The sequence below is a fragment of the Zonotrichia leucophrys genome, chromosome 1A, assembly GCF_028769735.1.
Source record: "Zonotrichia leucophrys gambelii isolate GWCS_2022_RI chromosome 1A, RI_Zleu_2.0, whole genome shotgun sequence".
Classification (NCBI taxonomy): Eukaryota; Metazoa; Chordata; class Aves; order Passeriformes; family Passerellidae; genus Zonotrichia; species Zonotrichia leucophrys.
In genome coordinates this window covers 49,986,803-50,008,541 of record NC_088170.1, presented here as the reverse complement: position 1 = coordinate 50,008,541, position 21,739 = coordinate 49,986,803, and the positions used below count along the sequence as shown (strand labels likewise).

At 39.5% G+C, this 21,739-nt stretch overlaps 1 protein-coding gene across 7 annotated transcripts in view; it reads right to left on the bottom strand.

The window, feature by feature from the left end:
- The window catches only part of PTPRZ1 (protein tyrosine phosphatase receptor type Z1), a 132,735-nt gene that overhangs the window by 56,739 nt on the left and 54,257 nt on the right, over nt 1-21,739 (bottom strand). For all 7 annotated transcript variants that reach the window (XM_064702717.1, XM_064702718.1, XM_064702715.1 and 4 more), the window contains exon 3: nt 201-380. In XM_064702717.1, the coding sequence (XP_064558787.1) occupies nt 201-380 (180 nt within the window). The remainder of the gene's footprint in view (nt 1-200; nt 381-21,739) is intronic.

Below are 21,739 nucleotides of genomic sequence, written 5' to 3'. Positions count from 1 at the left end.
AAATTTTTGTTTGTGTGATTTCTGTTTCATTTAGCTACTGTCATCACTGTTGTTTTGTTTATTTATTTAATAGATAAATTCAGAATGCACCAGCTAAGTGAAATGAAAATGATTTGGTAAAAGTCCTTGGTTGGTTCGTTGGTTGTCATATATCACTTTTCAGACCTCTTAACTCAAAACATGAAATCTGACTTTTTTACCTGTTTTGCCAGTGTTGCGGATGAAAGTATCTTCCAAAGTTTCCTTTTCCCATCCATGGAATTTAAGTTTCTTCAGATTCACATTAACTTGGGTAAGGTCTTCATCTATATTAATAGGTGATTGTTTGGCACCATTACAGGCAGAATATTTCTTGCCCCAGTTCTTTTGGTTCAAAGTTCCTAGAAATCAAAACATGTGGGGTAAATACATTTAAATACAAACTGGCATCCATACATTTTTATTGTGGTAATGTTAAAACACAGTCTGCAATCTGAGATCAGAGTACTGGCCCTTATTTTTAGATTTTGTCTGTAGCAGTATTTAGCACACCTGATTTATATTTACCACTGATTCCAACCTTCAGCAGTTAAGTCACACTCTGAGCACTCTAGACATCCACACATACATTCTTATGAACCTCCAAGGAAAGCATAAAACAACAACAAAACCCTCATGAACAACGTACATGAAGCAAAAAAAAAAGCTTTCAGATGAATGGAATCAGCATGCAAAAAACCATGGGAACTTCTGGAAAACTATCCCACCCCAAAAAACTTTTAATCATTCCAATGTCAATGTTCCTTTTGGCCAATGAAGCCATCTGTCCGGTAAGGTTTTTAAATATAAAGAAGCAGTAAGATATTTTAAGAATTTCTTACACAGAGTGGGGAAGGTAAACTGATTTTACCCTGGAAAAGGAAAGACAATGAGTGATGCTGTGTCTGAGAGGGGGGCTGCATGGCCCAGCTGTGCACTCCCACTCCATCCATCTGGCTCCTCTGCAGCTGCCTGGCAGAGAGGAGCTCCTGTGCTGCAGCAGGAGCCTTCTCCAGGGCACAGGGGCTGTGTGCCATCTCACTGGGGCCAGCCCAGACACACATCAGGGACACACGCAGCATGTCCTCCACCAAAGACTTGATTGTTTTCAGGAAACGGACAAGTACTCCATAAATCAAAGAGCAGCATCAGCTCTGACAATCTTTTGTTTATATAACATGCTAATATAAATGGAACAATATTTTGTGTATGTTAATGTGTTTGAAAATATATAGATATTTTTCCTGACAGGGATTTCTGGCAATACTTCAAAATGCTAATTAAAACCAAGAGTTAATGATAGAGATTCAAGAAAATGGAATGACTTCAGTTAACTTCCCACTTAGTAGCATCTAAGAGCTAATATTAGTGTACACAGTGCGTATATTTGAATTCTACCAGATATGTTGAAATAAACCAGTGCTCATTTGCAGGCCAGTGTGCCACATCCCAGTCTGTCAGTGAAGATTTGCTATCTGGTACTCCAGGCAAGGACAGCTCTCCTATTGCACTCAGAAAACCATAGGGGGAGGAAGATAAGCAGCCAGTCCTGTAACCATGACAATAGCCAGTCAGACAAGATGCTCACCTGGACAGCCAGCTAGAAAGAAACCTGAACTAAATTATTGAACAAGTACAAGTCAAGCCAGTTACCAGTATCAGCTTGCTGCATCAGAATTACTGCAGATGGTATGCAAACACATTTACTGCCTGCAAGTAGCAACAGAAGGAACTGGCAGGCACAACAGTCAAACAACCCAAAGGGAGATCAAGCCGCAGGCTTGTGAACATCAGCACCCTACAGGTGGGGACTTGAGCCCTGTACCAAGCAAGCCCTGGTCCTTTGGAAACAGCACACTGGGTAAACTTTCAGCTCCTCCTCGAGTCAGATTTGTCCTTTAGTTGTCAGTTTTAATTTATCACCTGGAAAAATAATGCAATATCCTGATTTGTAATGCACTTCCACAGGAAAAGAGTGGCTAATATTTCATCTCTTTCAAAAGTGTCCCTTAAGAAATTCTCAGATCAAGTCAACCAACACTTGGATATTAATCTGCTCAAGTCTTCTATAGAGAATTTTCTAACAAATGTTGAAGGCTTTTAACATCAAGAAAGAAATAAAAAGAAATAAATTAGAATAGTTAACTTTTAAGCAGAAAAGCCTCCAAGCAGGGTCAGGAAGGACACAAATAACTCTCAGCTTGCCCTGTGCATCATTGCAAACAGGCTTCTGTTTCCAGGTCTGATTTCAGACAGCTCAGTGATCTTCCAAGCTGCAGGAAACTCTTTAAAGCTCTCTCTCACATGTTTCTGTCAGTTTGGGTTGAGACAACTTCCCATGGCCGTCCCTTGGAGTTAAGCTGCACTCCCTACTCCATGCTCTATTTCTTTTGCTCCTTTTGGCAAAGCCCAACACTTCCTCAGACTCCTGCAGTTGCCCCAAGGCAGTAGAAATTTCCATTCTCTTTCCACTGACATACCCAACCCATAGCCCACCTGCAGTCTCTCCTTCAGAACACCATCTTTTTTTTCCAACATGCATTTCTGTTATTCTGCTCTTTCCATCATTGACATTAGAACTGACTAAAACCACTATTTTCTTTTTCCCACTACGGTGCTTTTGGAAAATTTCTTCCATGATTCTTTTGATGAAAGACATCATTGCATTTTTCATCTTGTCTTTAAATCCTCTACTGTCTACGATTATGTTCAGTAAAAACAAGTAAATTAAAACCAGAGAAACTATAATCTCCTTCCAACTTCCATAGTTTTTTATTTTGTGGTTTTGTATGTAGAACTTAAGTTCTACAACTTGGTAGTCATTACTTGTGACTCAGTGTGTAATAAAGTCCTAAGATGCATCTCATGATAAAATTTGCAATCTTTGCTCATCCCAGAAGACAGTGTGTAGCTATAGCATTGATAAAAAACTATGGAATAAAATGTACAGGAAATCAATGTCAGGGTCTGATCTGGGGCAGGAATAAAGGGGAATCCCCTAAGGAATGGAGTCTGAGAAGGAATGGAGTCTGGTCATGATAACCCAAATAACATTTGAGCAGCAAAACACACGTTTATGTATGAATTCTGCAAATGCTGGAGCACATATTGGGTGTGTGTATTAGCAAACAGTGCTGAACAATACAAGTAGCATTATAGAGGGAAACAGATGAGGTTGAGGACCAGATGTCCATACCAGATGTTTTTCAGAAGGTTTTATCTCAGTCTAGGTCTGTCTGGTGCCCTGGGTTGAATGCCCATTGCCTGCTGAAGGGTGTAAGGTACTCTCCTGCAACACAATCCCTGTTTGGTACCAGTAAAGATGAACCCATGCCACACACTGTGAGACAACTCTACCTTGCAAACCAAAGCTTAGTAAGTGGGGTGCAGACAGGAGATTTGCTTCAAAAGTCCACTCCTGATATGAACTAAAATGCTAACATAAATGCATCTGGTGTAGGCAGCAGGTGGTGGAACTGCTGCAGTTTATATAACTTGCTGAAAACCAAAGTAAAAATGAAAGAACTGAATGTTTTTAAACAAGAGCAGATTGTTTTACTATAGGTGTTATGATGGAAATCATAAATCAAAGCTGTGCCAGCCATTTTGAAAAATATTGCTGAAAATGAAAGTCATTTGAAAATGACTTCTCCCAAACTGTGCTTTGGAAACCTGAGGAGAACAAAAATACGCACAATATATCTTCAAGAGTGCACGGAGGAAGAATGTTTGTCAAAGGTGTCAGATCTGAAAAAGTAACTGGCAATTCACAAAGAATGGAAATAAAACCAAACAAAGTAGATTAAATGGAGGCCTGCTATACCATAACCTTTACCACTCTTGTCCAGGGCAGAATGAAGAAAATTTTCCTAGCCTTTCTTTCCAGGAAATGTTCATATCTAACTCTGCTCCTCAACCTTAGTCCCTATGATTCCACTCCTACAATGAGCATCCAGTTCTCCTTTTGGCTTCCACTTCAGCTCTCACTGAAAGAAAGAAATAGAGGTGCTGGAGTGTGTCCAGAGAAGGGCAACAGAGCAGGGGAAGGGTCTGGAGCCCAAATCTTATGAGGAGCAGCTGAGGGAGCTGAGGCTGTTTAGCATGGAGAAAAGGAGGCTCTTTAGGAAAGACCTTTAATAAAATGGATGTGAATCCTAGGGTTTATTTTCTAGATGAAGGACAGCAGAAAAGAGATGGATTCTTTACCTCTACTTAATTTCTTCCTCTATGTTTTTCATCAGCATTTGCTTTCAGGATGTCAAAATTACTTCTATAAATATAGATTGGACACACATAGGAGATTAAAGATAACCCCTCTGTGTGGACTGTTAATAATGGATTTGCCTAATCAAAAAATGTTATTGACTTATCACTTTGAAGTGTTAAGTGATTTCAATTATTTATTTTTAGCAAACATGTTTTATCTAAGATATGAAGAACTAGAAATAAGGCCACACAAAGATATGCATACTTACACTGGGACAAAGTGTAATTTAGATGCCAAATCAATATTGCTCTGAACTCTAAAATATAGAATCATTATACCCAAAGTACCACAATGAACTCTGTAATCCTCCAAGGCAGAAGAATGATTTTAGTTCTCAGTCTGGATGAGATCACTACTGGCCCAAAGAAAGAAATTCTGCCAATATGGGTCTTGGGAATGACAGCTCGCATTCCAAAGGCTATAACACGACACTTTGCATTCAAGGGAAACATTATGGTCATCAAAAAATAGATGACTTAGTTTCGCATATTACTGAGTAGAAGGCAATGCTTCTGTGTTATCTTGATCTTCATTGGAATGGTTTTAGGGTTTTGGTTTTTTCCCCTCCAAAAGCCCCAACTACTCCCACAATCTGATCACGATCAGTCTCATAAGTTTATACAAATTCTTAAAATTGGAAAATTTAATGGATGAAATTACTTGTCCAGACAGAGTTGTAACTACAAAGGAGGAGTTTTGGCTTCCAGGTTTGGGCTTAGCCATTTATTATGCCTGTCTCAGTGGTGCAGTTGCTCGGAGGTATTCCAACACTGGATTTCTTGCCAACATCTCAGTCAAGCTTTCAAAAATAAAATTGGGCTGGTTTGGTTGAAGAGAGTCAGACCACAGACTAGATCTAGAAAAATTTAATAGCACTTAAAACATCAAAGATCAACACCGATAGAGTAACTTGCTTATAAATGAGCAGAAGTCAAATTAGTATTTATCCCATGGAGTTTTTCTGTTACTCATAAAGTGACAAAGAAATTAATTCCACACATTTTCTTACTGTGGGGTGTAATATCTCAGATAAAGCAAACAGAATCAACAGAAAATTCTAGTTGTTTTGAAACCAGAGACATTCAGGCAAGTCAAATCATCTAATCTCTTATTCCATTTAGTACCTTATTAATCATTTTTGTATCTAAATATCAGCTTACCTAGACTGTATCTTGTGCATTGTGTCTACATGCACATCAACATGGATTATCTGTGAGAATGCTCTGAAAGATAGCACAGCACTAACCTGTAGTCAGCTGAACCCTGTCACTTCAATCTTTCCTTCTCCTCATTTAAAATGCCCTAGACCACTTACCTCTTATTAAAATCTCTTATTAAAGTCATAGAAGATGTGTCAGGAAAATACGGGTGAAACATTTTGCTATCTTCAGACTATTTCTTCCATTTTTGTTTGCTTGTTTTTTGAGCATAAACTATATGCTTTCTTCATATCCACAGTCACAGAGACATTGCTCAATAAAGTAGTCAAAAAACAAGCAAGTAAGAAAAAATGCTTTGTTTTTCCCACTTTATCCCCAGATAGAATAAACTACAGTTGTTGAGATACAGTGGAAAACTAATCAGCCCTATTAATACAGTGGCTATCTGTTATTTTTTCTTCCTGGGACTCAGTCTGATGATTCATAGTCAGACTAAGTGAATTACTGAGCAAAATGCATAGCAGGATGAATGCCAGTGGACAGCTTTCTTTCATAATGGCAACTGTTTGTCATCTTTCATTGCCTAAAAGATCTGGCCATTGCAGGCTAGTTAGAAATATACAATCAAATACTTCTGTGCTAGAGAAATACAGATTATCACAGATGCTCCATCTGCAGGGCACTCAGTGGGACAGCTGTTCAGACTAGGAGAAGGATTATGGGAGAAATTCAGTCAACCTTTTAAGATACCTCTTTTTTATTATTCTCATCTCATTGCTGCTGAATCTGCATATAGCTGCAGCTAGAGAATCATGCAGTTATATATAATGAAAACTTAATTTTTTATAATTACAGTAGTGTTATGATCTAAGCAATATTTTCAACAAAGTATTAAGGAAGGAAGTTTGGTACAATGCCAAATGAGAAAATGTCCAGTAAAAAGTAACACATTCTTCTTCCTGTTTTATTTAATTCTTGACAATATATGAAGACCTAACTGGGCTTCGTAACTTCTAACCTTGTTCCAAGGAATTCAGATTGCAGCAGTTATTTCCTTCACTTTCAGTAATACTTTAAAACATGAAACTGAATACTACACTGTTGAGTGACAAGGACAATTTTGAGATCACAAATAACCAGAAGTGAAAACAGAACTGGAATACATGGAACTGACTCACTTTTAGACTAAGAAATAAGCACCAAGAAACATGGCCTGTGGCTTATTTTCCTATAACATACACAGATTTTAATTAGCTGTCAATGTGTCATGGCAACATTTGGTGTCGTGGTTTGACCAGGAAGGAGTGGGAATTCTGGGAAGCTGTGGTCAAACCAATGAAGGTTTTGGGTTTCATACTGACACCTGGTGTAGCCAGTGGGGTTTGGACACACCTCCGAGAATACACAGGGGTTAAAAGCAAGGCACTGCCCTGGCACTTCCTCTTTGGGACATCGTCGGGCGAAGAGGTCAGATCTCTTCCCCCGCCCAGCCCGCTGCTGCTGGGCGGGGGAGGGGCAGCCATGCGGTAGGCCAGGGGCCTGGACAGAGGTGGGGGTTGAGGGGCTTTCAAGGATGGAAGGGTGGCGGAGCCCCAAGAGACATCGAGACATCGGGCGGCCAGCCCCCCCCCCCGCCCCCCCTCCGGGAGGGAGAGCGGCCGGCCGCAGCAGCAGCACGTGTGGGAGTATCATCTCGTCCCAGGACAGACAGAGACTGAAAACTTTTAACCCTTTCTTGCATGATTGGGGCCTTGCAAAAATGCTAATCCTCCTCGAAGCTGAATAAGAAGGGAGATAAGAGATGAGATAAGATAAAGACCTGGCCCGAAGAATGTGGAGATGATTGGATGGGGAGAGATGATTTGGAGTGGCCTTTTGGCTGGACTTTTCTCGTGGCTATGGACTCAGTTGTTCCTGTGACACAGACTGCATTTAGGGGGAGGCAGTGCCTCAAAACCAGGAAGGTTCTTCGTGAGGACCCCCCGGCCCCAGGGGGTTGGAAAAATATGGGGGGGACAGATGTCCCAAAAGCAGAGACTGTGCCTTTTTGGAGTGAGACAAGGCATCCTTGAAAGACAACCCTAAAAGCAGCTCTGGCCATGTCTCGGTGGTGAGAGCACTGAGCATGGAAGGAAGATGTCACAAGCGGCAAATGGACTTTCCGGGCGGTGCCGCAGTGACAGGGAAGCACACGAGGTTTTCAGTGTGTTTCCACGAGAAGCCTATGGAACGAGAAAGACTCCTTTCCTCTTCATGAACTGAAGTTTGAGTATACTAAAGCGTCGTGCCAGGGCTGGGCAGTTGGTGTTTTTTGGGAGAATGTATCGGATTGGGAAAGTCAGGGAGTGGGGAGGAGGAAAGTTTTTTTTTGTAAGGTTTTCAATTTCTTTTTTTCTTTCCCTATTTTCCTGTAGTTTAGGTAATAAAGTGTTCTTTATGTTTAAGTTAGAGCCTGTTTTGCTTATTCCTGGTCACATCTCACAGCAGACACCAGGGTGAGGCATTTTCATGGGGGGCACTGGCTCTGTGCCAGGCTCAAACCATGACATTTGGTCTCCCATGTGAGAGTGTTTGGTCTTCCACAAGAAGACAACTCCCCACCTGTTTTTCAGCTGTTTCACATGCTGCTAGCAGGGAAGGGAGAATAAAATGGGACAATCACAGGCTTAGGCCTCTCAAACTGTCCCTGATTTGGACATAAAAGCAACATTTTTGAAACCTGGTGAGGCCCCATGAGCAATTCATCTGTACTTCCTAGAATTAGAGCTTACTCCTAAACATATGACTACTGTACAAAGGACAAGTGGATGTTTATTGTCTCTCTGTTGGTGAACATGGGCATAAATTAAGCTTATGGTGGTATCTCCCTCTTCCCCATATCGTGCAAGTGCCATTTTATGAGAAATGGAAAGGCTGTTTATGAAAGAAACTGTGCAGACACAAAGGTTGTGCCAATTATTAACAGGCCTAAAAAATGCACTTTAAAGGACTCTCAGCTGGCGCAAAGGAAGAGAAAGCTATAACCTACTTCAAGCACAGCATTTAGCACCTGTCTGACAAGTGATAGTTCATGCAGTCCCAGGAGATGAGCACAACGAAACTCATCTTCAGCAGCAATAAACCTCATTTTTGCTGGAGTACAGATCACCATCTAAGTCTAATGACTCGCATTATGGCACTGTGATAGTCTTCACTTTTCTCTCCTCATTATTACAAAGTAGACTCTACTGTATTTTAGAAATTATCTTGCGTGACAGAACCATGCACTCCAGGCACACTGTTGCAAAGAAACAAAATGCAATGATGAATTTTAGAATAGAGTATATAATCTACTTCTCAGTTCAGCAGGTCTAACAATATTGGCTTTCACTGAGAAAATCAATATAGTCTCCTTTTCCCTTCTATTCTGGTATGACCTCCCTCCTGTCCTCTTTCTTTTTTCTTTCCCCTGCTTTCTTCCCCCTATCCTCCCTCTCTCTTGGACCATTAAATGTTAACAAGCAGTCTGTTTAGCTCCATGAGAAGTCCTGTTGTGGTAGAGCACAGGGGCACTTTTTCCTGTTATCAAACACATGCATTACCATGTTGCTACCCCCTAGGAAAATAACTTGGGTCAGGAAAAGCCTATGTAGAAGAATAATACATTTCATAAAGGCCACAGTCATGAGTTCTGATCCAAAACCTGCTGAATTATAAAAATAATCCACAAGTATGTTCTCTGGGCTTTGAATCAGATTGGCTGTGAGCATATAAAAACATCACTATTGAACAACAGTAGTGGAACTGTGAATGCAGAAGTCTCACAAATAGCCATCAAAAAGGTCAGCATTTAACTCTGAATAGCAAAAAGGCATTTATTTCAGCTGTAAAGATTAACATAAAGACCATAAAAAGCAAAGACCTAGATAGATATAGACCAAAGCAAAACAAATATAAGTATAAAAGACTATTGGATTTCATCACTGACCAGGGAGTCCCAGAAGCTGCCTGCAGAAAAATCACCCTAATGTCCAAAATGACATACCAGTAATTCTGGTTCTTTGCTCCCTAGGTTCTCATTTTCACACAGTTTCAATTTTTAAAAATGAAGATCCTAAATATCTCCAGAAGAACATAATACCATAGGAAATTTGGATTACTTTTAGCATATTTTAGCAGGATTTTGTATCACACTTCCATGGGAATTTCAATACACATTCTGTTTGCATAATGGTAAGGATAAAATGAGGTGATTGGCAGAAATGTGTTATACAGAGCTATATTGAGCTATATGGATTTTTTACATGCATAAGCCATAGCTCATGCATGTTTGTCTCCACAATTGCTTCTCATATTTTATTTGCTGCATTAGAAAGACAATTTTAGTTCATTAATAAAATCCTTTTTGGCAAGGATTTTTGACCACAATAACTAAAAACTTTAATTCTCTTTCCTTTACCTCCCCAAAATAAATGAAAATCCTTTGAAAAATATTAAAAATCAAACCCCTCGTAACATTACACAAACCTTCCTTCACTAATGGCATTATTTGGACTAAATATAATTTCAGCATTACCATTATGTTTACATTCTGTTGAAAAACTTTGTACAGTTTCATAACTGCCATAGCAATGCCAGTGAATATACAGAACTGTTCCTCTGATAATCCATGTAAAGTTTAAATAATACTATAACCTGATTAGACTTTTTTGAGATTATTATATCTTCAAAAACACTCCTTCTAAACTCTTCCACTGAGAGATATCTTACCCAGTCTTGATGTGATAATAGCATTATGTAAATTACACAGCTGATAATTCTTTCAAGTACTTTTTACATAAACAAGTTGTGCAGATCTCTGTTTTTCCTTTGCAAATGTATAAAAAATCCTAACCATCTTTTAAACATTTTCACTACTGAGAACTCCCAAAGTCACCTTCAATGCTGAGTAGTTATTCTCCAGAGTGCAGAGCTGAAAGCTATTCAGCAGTAGGTGCAATCCACCTCAGATTTGGAACTTGCTGCCATTAACAGGATTTTCCCTCACAACTTTTGCATTCTCTACTACAATGGAAAATGTTTGAAATGAGGACGGCAGCAGCACCAGCTGGACAGAAGTACACAACTCATTCATCTTTGGGCAGTCGTGGTCTCACATCTATCTCTATCAGCCAGAAGGTTCTTGTAATTTCTTTAGCCTCACTGTGATAAAACTTACCTAAAAAGTCTGTCTGCTTTTAGGAGCACAGCTTTTTACTTTACATTTTCTGAAATGAAGAATTCATTGCATTGCTTGTGTTCAGAAAAAAATAAAAACTGTCACCTACCTATTCCACCTATGACAAGAGTTCAGAGTAGGGAAGTTTTCTTATCAATATTAAATTCAAATTCACTAAACTCTTAAACAGTTTAGTACTTGTTTGTTTTGGGTTTTTTTTCAAATCCATGGCCAATACACAGAACTACAGCATCTAATATAAAATCTTCTTCCATGAAGATTGGTATAATCATTTTTCTTTGTTATTTCTCCATGAATAAAGTACTTTTTCATATACATATAGGAAAGTAGAAGAGGACCTGAAGATCACGTTTCTTATTTTTGTCCCATTATTACCTAGAGATCAAATATATAAGGTACACTTTTTACACCTGCAAATATTGCATTTTTACTTTTTACTAAATAAACCAATAAGCAGGAAGAGATCTAGCATACTTTATCCCAGTGGAATAAATTTAAGGAATGACTCTTTGTCTGTTTATCTATTTTAATCAAGAAGTTATTATGGCAGGATCAAGAGTAACACATGGTATTCCTGACCCACTAACATCACCTAACCATGAGGTATCTCCCTAGTGCAGAGCAGTAATTTTCTTCTGCACAGAGTTATGCTATCACTCACAAAAAGGATATTAGTGAGTCCCCAGAGGGAATGCACACAAGTAACTTCAGTACTGAAGAATCCAAACACTTCTTGATTTGTAGGGGTAGATTAAATTTTAATGAAATTTTATTTATCGCTGCTTTTCCTTTCGTTCTTGCTCTTGTTGGATAGTATCACTTTTATACTCAGGAAGAAAATTATTGTACTGCCTGAAACATCTTATCTTGAATTTAAATATTTTGAAAACACACTTACATTTACTGAATTACTGCAGAATAAAAATTTTCAGACAAGAATCTTGTCCATTCAGTCTGCAAAGAGCTGGACAGCCGTAAGTGAAACAGGTCTGCAAGCTGTTAGGTCAAAATCTCCCCAGTAGATGACCACTGTGTACCTAACTGAATTGCAATTAATCAAGGTAAAGAGACTAAGCCACATTACAGTTCATAGATACCAACATTTTCATCAAAAGCTCCCCTAAATATTCTATCACTCTTTGTACCCTAAGACACTGTCAATTTTACTAAGCTTAGCAACCAAAATCAAAGCCCATTTTGGATCATCATCCCTTGCCGCAGTTTCCCAAGGCAGAGATCCGGCTGGTATGAGACCCTCAGAGCACACAGCCAACAGCACCAAGGGGAAAGCAAAGCCCTGCAGCTGTGCCTCCTGGCCTCCAGGGACACTCAAGGCAAAGCCCATTTTACCACAATATCCCAGCAGTTACAGCCAGGCAGTGTATTGAGCACAATGTGGTTCGCTCCTCAGCCGAAAGAAAATTATTCACCACCCATATTTTGCATTTTCCATGATAAGGCCTGAGAATAGTTAACAGGAAAGCAGAACAAGTCATCTTCACTCATTCTGCTAGTGGAGTGACATGGAGAGGCCAAAAATTCAAGCATCACTAGGCCTCAAGAAGATAAGGAGAGGGATGGCTGATTTTGTAGCCCAGCAGCTGGAGCATTCAGCAGGGAAAGAGCAGGGATGACACAAATGGGCTGAAGCAGGCACCCTTCTGCTAACCGGTGTGTTCTGAAGAAAATAACTCCCCCTTGTGCTATTTATGTGCCTAATGTAGGAGCCCAACTTTGAATTGTGAAGTTTAAGAAGGTATACCTTCTCTACCATCAACACTAGTACAACAGGACACACTAAACCTTTGTGCTCTTGAGAAGTCTATACAGAACTTACTGCAAAATTCCTCATGCTTCCACTGGCACACATAAACCCTAAATCAGTGTCCATTTCTTCTGCAGTATTTCTCTGGTGTTTTGGTTCTCATTTGAATTAGGTCTCAGCCTCACAACCAAATCAATGTGCACAGTCAGCTGTTCTGGTCACAGAACATTCTGATGGCCACAAAACACCTTGTGTGTGTATCATTAGTTTGTTCATATAAATAGATCATATTTCTGTAGCAAATCAAACTCCAATTAGAGCAAGACATTTCAAAAATTATTAAATATAATAAATTTCTAGTTGTTTTATAGTTGCCGTTCCAGCTCAATGGCTATGCAATATGGCAACAAACAGCACTGTACACATTTAAAGTTTTCTGACACGGTTCCATAACTATTTAATCATAAAATCACAGAATGCCAGGTTTGAAGGAACCTCAGTGATCATCTTGTTCAACTTTTATTAGCAAAAGCACAGTGTAGAAAAGATGGCCCAGCACCATGTCCAGCTGAATCTTACAAGTGTCCAGGATGGGAAGTCCATCACTTCCCTGGGGAGATTATTTCAATGTCTGACTGTTCTCATTCTGAAAAATCTTTCTCTTGTGACCAAAGTCACAAAATCTCTATTGGCCTAAATTTGCATCAAATCATGATGCCTAATTACTATAATCTCAAACAAGAAACTCAGATTGCATATTGTCATAATTTAAGCCCAACCAACAACTAAATACCCTGCAGATGTTTGCCCACTCCCCACACCCCAGTGGGATGGGACAGATAATCAGAAAAAGAGTAATGTTACTAACACCCTGATGGGTTGAGATATGAACACTTTAATTGAAAATTACAGTAAACTACAAAAGTAATATACTAACAGTAATGAAAAAGGAGAGAAAAAGAGAGAGGAATAAAACCCAAGAGAAACAAGTGAAGCACAATAAACTTGTCATCACCCACTGACCCCATTCCCCAGCAGCAAGTGGCTCCCAGCCAGCTCCCCTGAGTTTATAGAATGAGTCTGGTGCTCTGCAGGGAATACCACTTTGGCCAGTTTGCGTCACCTGCTCTAGCTGTGCTCCCTCACAGGTTCCTTGGCCTCCTCACTGGCAGAGCATTAGAAACTGAAAAGCCCTTGACTTAAGGCAAGCACTACTATGCAACAACTGAAAAAACAGGGTGTTATTAACATTATTCTCACACTAAATTCAAAACACAGCACTGTAGCAGCTAAGAAGCAGAAACTTAACTGTATCCAAGCCAAAACCAGGACACATGAAAGATAATTGAGAAAATTAGAGAAGAAACCTCACCTAGTTTATGCAAAGTATAAACCAACCACTTACTGAATACTGAAATATTATTGAAATAATATTGAAATATTATTTTTCTGTAAGAATTTCTCTTTTGCTTACCATGTGCACTCTACACCATAATGTATCAGTCTCTCCTCTCTCTCTAACTCTTTGAGGCCCTGTGTACGATTCTCCCTAATTAGGGTAGCTGTGGATGACTAATGTAGGCATTGATTACAATTGAGGTGGGAAAAGTGGCAAAAGGTTACAATCATTAAAGAGAAGATAGAACACCTGATTTTCCACCTAAGGCATATCATACAGGCAAGACAGAGAAGCCCAAGTACTGAATCTTCAGCTCTTGGTATAGTTTTGAAGGTATGAAAAGGTTAATCTCATTCTTGAAGAACTTGCACAACATTTACACAGAGATTTCAGTCTAAAAGACTGATCAAAAAAACCCTGTAGGTAAATTATATGATTCTTCTGCATCAATTCCAAAATAGTGAATAACATATTACATTAGAAGAAGGTGGGAGCTTGGGGGTGGGAAATCAAGGCAAAAGAACTATGTAAATGAAAGTTTCTGAGAAAATGCAGAGACAGATTCTTGCATATGTAATTGTGAAGTCTTTGAAAATAATTTCTCTCTGCTGTAGGCAACAGCAACTTTTCCCTTCATGAGAAAAGCTCTATCTTGGAATAATACCCAGAATCTTTTGTTTCCAGTACAGCCTACTCCCTGTGGGGTAACATCAAATCTAGAAGATTCAGTGAACAGAGTTTCCATGGAATTGTTTCTGCAAAGAACAGATGTTTTTGACTTCACAGAAAACACTGCCAGTTTGTGACTGTGAGTCACAGGAGATTTGGTGAAAACCATTTTTTTTCTATATTGCCTGTACTTTTGCTAATATCCTGTCACACTGCAGTTCTGATAAATAGTTCTTTGACTCATTGTTGTCTTTGAAACTCTTATTCTGTGGAGATTTACCATTGCAAACTTTTATTGAGACTCACTCACCCTTATCATCTCTTAGCTTGCCATGTTCATTTCCTTCCTTCTCTGGTTTTGTAATCATCTGCCTTTTGTGTGAGATTCTTGCTTGGAATCACAGAACTACAGAACAGTTGAGGGTGGCATGGATCTCTGAGGTTCATTGTACAACCCCCTGCTCAAATCAGGTCATCTAAAGCCAGTTGCCTGGGACCAGGCTTTTGAATATCTCCAGGCATGCAGATTCCACAATTCTGGACAACCTGAGTCAGTGCTCAGTTCCTGTCACAGGCAAAAAAGTGCTTCCCAAAGTTTAAAGGGAACTTCCTGTGTTTCAGATTCTTCCTGTTGTTTTCACTGGACTTTCTCTAATCACAGAATCATAGAATCACAATTTGGGTTGGGTTAGAGGGCACCTCAGAATCATGTAGTTCCAACCCCTCTACCATGGACTGGGGCACCTTTCCCAGATCACACTGCACAGAACACCATCAATACATCCACGCCTCCTGTACTGAGGAGTCCAGAACAGTACTCCAGGTGTGGCCTGACCAGGGATGAGAACAGGGGAAGCATCACCTCCCCCTTCCGGCTGGCATCACCCTACCTGGTGCAGCCCAAGACAACATTAACCTTTTGTTTTGAGCTGCAAGGACACATTGTTGACTCATGACCACCAGGATTCCCAGGTCCTTTCCTACAGAGCTGCTTTACAGCTGGCTGTCTCCAGCATGTGCTAGTGCCTAAGGAACTTCCTTCCCAAGTGCAGGACTTTGTACTTTCCTATGTTCAACTTCATGAGGTTCCTGTCAGCCCACTTCTCCAGTCTGATGAGGTCCCTCAGCACTCCTTGGAGTACATCATCAGCTATCTCGCTGAGGGTCTGCTCTGCCCCATCATCCAAATCACTGACCAAGAGAGACAGAGTAATAACTCTTTTCCAGTATTACTCTTTCCCCATTACGCTGAACCTCGTAAAGAAAAAAATAATACAAACTTGTTAAATCAAATCAGAAAGAAAATGTCTTCACCAGAACTACATAAACTCTATCAGAGCTAAGAGCTCCTGAGGTATTACAAGTACTCTGCATGGCCATCCTGGGCCCCTCTCATTTGTGACATGAGTTGAGCACACTACTCCACAGTTTGGAAAATCATATTCCATGGGCACATTGGTAATATCAGTAGGCATAGCCTGAAGAGCACTGTTCTTGCTTCTGCACTGTCAGCCTGTAATATCACTGATATTCCACCAAACTGAAACACTGAGGGACACTCTGAGGGTCTCATGATGCCGGCATTCAGTCTCATCAAGGAAGGATTTTTGTTGACAATTGTGTCCTTGTCCAACTTCTTAGCTGAGCAGAATTTAATTAAAACATGTCTCCTGAGAACACTTGATCACTGTTCAAATAATCCTCAGCATGCAGACACAGAGCACTAAGGGAGCTTTACTCCCTGCCCTTGCTCAGTCTGCATTCCCATGTCCTTTGACTTGGCTGCAGCTGTATATCTGCATAAACTCCCCCCTTCACATTAGGTCGGACAACTCCCTCTTTGATAATAAGTAGAGCCCATTGAAAAATTGTAAAGCTTGATCTAACCTTTAATTTGGTACATAGTTTAATTTCATATCAGCACAAACTCTCAGTTGCTAAGATAAATATTACCATTACACTCACCATAATGGTTCCCTTGTTAATGATGCTGCTGCTGATGGCTAAAAATTTGGCAGATGTCCTTCTCCAGATGTGCTATTTAAATAGCCATTTAGGATTGAGAATTTCCAATCCTCTGCATTACAATTTTTACAGTTCTCACCCGCTACACAGTGGGCATTTTATGGAGCACAAATATGTAAGAACTTACTCCATTTTAACTGGTTTTTAAAACAAAATGTTTTTTACAAATACTGCAGGAAACAAAGTGTCATTGGCAGTGTACTGTTGTCTCATTTGTAACTGGCCAGGACTGAAACGGTGGTAGCTGACAATGAAAACAAATTTGCCAACTTTCAGCTGCAGTGGCTAATGAGTGCTTAAGGGGTAACTTATGAGAGAGCTAAAGAAAGGGAGAACTTGCATTCAAGAAGGGTGATTAGTGTTGTGGGTTGCTGTGAAGCATTAACTTGACAGCCATATTCAAGTCAACAATATTTTTGTTCTCTCCTCCCTACTGAGAGTATTGTATCAAAAAGGGACATCACTTTGCAAATCTGGCATCTACTTACATTGTTTAAAAATCTTACAAGACTCCCATTAGCATAATGGGTCCTGACATATATTTCCTAATTTGCTGTATAACTACTGTGGACAACTATAATCATACTCCAATTGCTGCTTTCAAAAGAGGTTTTTAAAAATTGCTCTATTGATCTGAGATGTAAACTGCATCTGCGATGGTATAAACAATATGTCCTGTGGGATGACAACATTAATATTTTATTACTAACTTCTTGCATATCCTCCTACATGAGCTGTGGAATATAAAAACAACCTTCATTCAAGCAGAGGAGGAAAAACAAAAAGTGAGTATGTAAATATATTCTGAGAAATATTTAGTAATTTCAAGATTGCATAAGCTGCATTTCTCCTTAAGATGTTGGGTTTTAAACTGCAGGTTTGCTGCCCTGCATAGCATTTAGAGGATGCTCATTGCAAAATCAAAACCTGGCCAGTCATTTCCAAGAAAATCAGATTTCTTGGTTCGGAGGAGCACATTTGTCATTTGACATCACATTGTCTATTTTTAGAGGATGCTTTCTCATGAGCATCCATATGCCATTGTTTTACTCAAACAAAAAGAAGAAACTGAGGGGTTACATGGGCAGAAGTTTGGCCATCTCTCTGCTGCAGTGCACAGGCTCAATGCAATGTATCCAATGCATCTGGTAAAATATCCCACACAGCCCAAGGCAAAAGGACTTGAAGGGGAGAGCCAGTGCTCATAAATTAACTGCCTTTCTCTCTTCACTGGCTGTATTGAAGGCAGGCACCTTTCAAAGGTCAGTCCAAATGTCCAATCAATTTTCTCTTAATGGCAATGGGAATGATGGCCACAGATCGTATTCCATGCAAGTGCACTAGGGATTAGAGCACTGCATGAGGAAGCAGTGACTTGAATTTTTGGGTTTATTCTTCCTGAAAGAGTTATGCCAAGATAGTGAGAAAAGGCCTAACCAGTAAAAGAGAGAAGTATCCAACCCTTCCAAGAAAGCTGTGCTGCTGAGGCCTCTGGGCAGCAAAAGCTGAAAAGAAGCCTGACTTCACCCTGTGGCCTCAGCATTTAGGGTAGGGGAAGGAGGACAAGGGAACAGTCTGAAGTTCTGTCTCTGCTTTTAGGTCTTGTTTTTGCCTTTTATTCAGAGATGATATAATCTGAGAGATGAGGAAGCTTTATCCAGAACCTCAGTTCCAGTGAGCTGTGCTAATTTCCAGGAAAATTGCACCATTCTGTGGGAAGAAGAAAGGAACTGTGAAAGGCTAGATAAGACTAGCTTCAGTTCATGTAAGAGCCTGCCACTTTGTAGACTCTAAGCTGCAAATTTATGTGAAATGTGCAACATGGAGAGCACAAATATGTTAAAAGAAAACCAAATGTATCCCCAAGGGGCATTTATAATGGAAAAGTATTGCTTGATTGTGTATTTCATTTCACTTTAACTAATTAATAGCAGTGGATGCTTCATTTGAAAATAAAGAAGGGGACAAGTGATACTTGAGCCTGATGAACATGATGCCCTTATGCAGAGATAGACAACCCTGCTCCTCATACACACCAGCACTTCTGTGCTCTGCTGACAGAAAGTACCCCAGAGATTCCTGACAACGAGAACAGTCACTCCATGGGTTATAAAAATACATCAGAGGAAGAAGAAAGATGTTTTGGAAGAGACAGAGACATTTTTTCCTGACTGCACCTCTTTCTTCAAATCAGCAAAGTGCATAGGCCTGTAAATTACAGTGTTTTAAGTTCCCAGTAACCTCAAGTGACTGCACAGCTGGAATCAGGTCCTAAATTTGTATATAAATGTATCTGAGGCTAAAGGAGCATCTGCTTACATGTACTCCTATAATGTACCAGTTTACAATGAAAACATGCAAAAAATTTACAGGGTCATGTCAGTGCCCTGGGCTGCTCAGAAAAAAAAGAAAGTGGTTTTTGTTTTTTAAAGAACATACTCAAATTTTTGCAAGGTTATGTAGATGCAAGCCTGACATTTAAAAAAGTGACTACAGTTGTATTTTCTATATCTGCTATTGCAGGGTTGGTTTTGTTTGTAACTATCTCTAGGCAAAAGTTCTGGCTCCATTATGCAGTATCATTATGACACAAAAAAGAAACCTAACATTATCCTCATAGGGACATGGATTCATCATACACCCCAGTGCAGTTACCTCTGGGAATATGATAAGGAATGTTTCAGCTAGGCAGACAGCAAAAGAGAGTGACATAAAAGAAAGTGATTCACCAACAGCAAATGTGTGAGCACCAGAGATGCACAGTGGTACTGCTGAAGGGAGCTGTTGGAGGTGTTCTGAGGCAGCAGGCTGGAAAAGCTGATTTCTCATTTTTTCTCATTAAGATTAAATGTGAAGGCTAGAGCAAATACAAAGCAGCCACTAGAAACTACTAGGTGAGTGAACAGGTGGCTCAACTGTTTGTGGGCTCTGTGAAATAGGGCCCTGCCAGTCCACAGGGCTCACAAATGCAGAACAGGATAAAAGCAGTACAAATGCAGACTACTCAACCCTCGGGCTCCTCTAAAAATGAAGTCAATACATTCCAGCTGCTGACAGTCCAGATGATCTGAGCTGTTCAGTGGCACAAGAAAGAAAATACTGCCTGCCTTCAGTGCTCTGACTGGATTACTGCTTGCAGTAGTCCAGGAGATAGAAAATGAAATCAAATTAAATTAAATCTATTTAATCTCAAATTGTCTGCAACAAATGCCCACAGAAAAGCAAATTATTTTGGATTTCAAAAAGGCATCCAAAAGTTTTGAAAGAGTAAGTGATTGATAAAACCCACAAAAAGTTATTAATTTAGAGTTACATGAAATCTTCCATGTTAAATTTGAATTGTAGGTGCAAATCAGGCAAGCCCCAGAAACAAGTCTGAGTGACTTAAGAATTTACTTTTCTCAGACAGAAGTTTCCATCCTACTGGATTCTACTGCAATTCCATTAAAAAGAATTACAGTAGTCTAAATCACCCAGGTAATATTAAATTATTTCAACAAATATTTTATGTCAGGGCAAGATGTCAAGAGCTTGCCCAAGAAAAACTTGCCTTATACAGAAACTGAATTGATAAAATAAAAACTACCTCATCCTTCAAGAATCCAGATCCAAAAGAAGAACATATCAGGATTTCAGAGAAATGTTGTGCCTTTCTTTTCTTTTTTTTTTTTTCAGAAGAGACAACTTGCACGTTTTTCTGTGTCTCTTTATAAAAAACTCGATAATTTTGTCTGGAATACTCTCTGCAGCCCCTCCTCCCACAGCCTCAAAATGTCAAAATTGAGGAAATCACCCAGCATAGAAAACAATTTTCTTAGACAACTGCTTAATGATTAACAAAGTCATGAAGGTTTGAAAATCTGGGTAATTTCAGGAAAGGTTGGTAGATTCTCTTTGTCTAAGCAGTGACGTAGACACGAGGTGCTGTTTGGAAGATGATTAAATTGGGTCTTACATTGCCCCAAAGCATCACAGATGTGCAAGACTGAAAGGTCATCTCAGTCCTTTCCTTCATTACAGGATCAGGTTTAATCAGATTCAATAATCTCTCACTAATGCTTGTCTTCCCCATTTTTTGAAAGGACTTCAATAAGAGGGATTCCACAGCCTTCCTAAGCAACCTGAATGGAGCTATTCTTACAGTTATATTTGCCTATTATTCCACCTCAGCCTTTTCATCTGCAGATTAAACTGATTCAACCTTGTCACTTCAGCGGAATTGAGAACAACTGACAGCTTTTAAATATTTAAAAAATATTATCCTAACTCCCTTTTCTACATTGAATTATTTCCTTCAGTTATCTTCCAAGGATTTTGGGCTTCCTTAGACACCAATCATCCTTTTTGGTTCTTCTCTGCACCTTCTCTCAATTTGTCACTGTCTTTTCTACAAGTGTGCAGCCCAAGGATAAATACAGAAGTACAGCTGAGATATTCCTAGCGACAAGTAGAGCAGAATAATTGCCTCCCGTGCCTTATACATCATTCCTGTTAATTCACCTCAAAATGGGACTGCCTTTTCTGCAATGACAACATATTGTTAATTCAGATGCAATTATGGCTAACTGCCATACAGCCACCTAACCAGCAGTACCCATTTTGCATCTACATCTTTGATTTTCTTTCCTGGTGGGAGCAATTTGTGCTTGCTGTTACCACTTTATTGAAAAATTCTACTTGATTAATTTCAGACTATTTCTCAACTACATTTTGAATTCTTACTATGTCACCCAAAATTCTTGCAACTTCCAGCATGGTGTCTCCCATGAATTTGCAAATGCCCTCCCTTCTGTTACCTGAGATGTTAGTGAAAATAGTGGAGAAGATCACATCTAGGGGGATTTCTTGCATATGTCTTGAAAGAATAAATGAAACTATTTTCGATTCTCACATTATCATAAACATTGTAAAAATCTCCATCATTCTTGATTGTGTAGAAAAAGCTGTATCTGCTTGCATTATCTTGAATCTTGTACTACCATGCTCTAAAATAATAGCTCTGGAAAGTACAAACTTAGCTGTTCATCTTAGAGAGGTGCCAAATATGAATTTTCATGACAATTTAACATCAATGTCAATTTTCACTGATGATTGACTTTGCAGAATAAAGCTAATAATATTGTAATTTTTCTTGGAATGTAAAATAATGAGGGGCCTGCATGGCGACAGCTAATTGTCACTGGGTCTTATGAAGAGATTCCTCACCTAATTGCCAAAT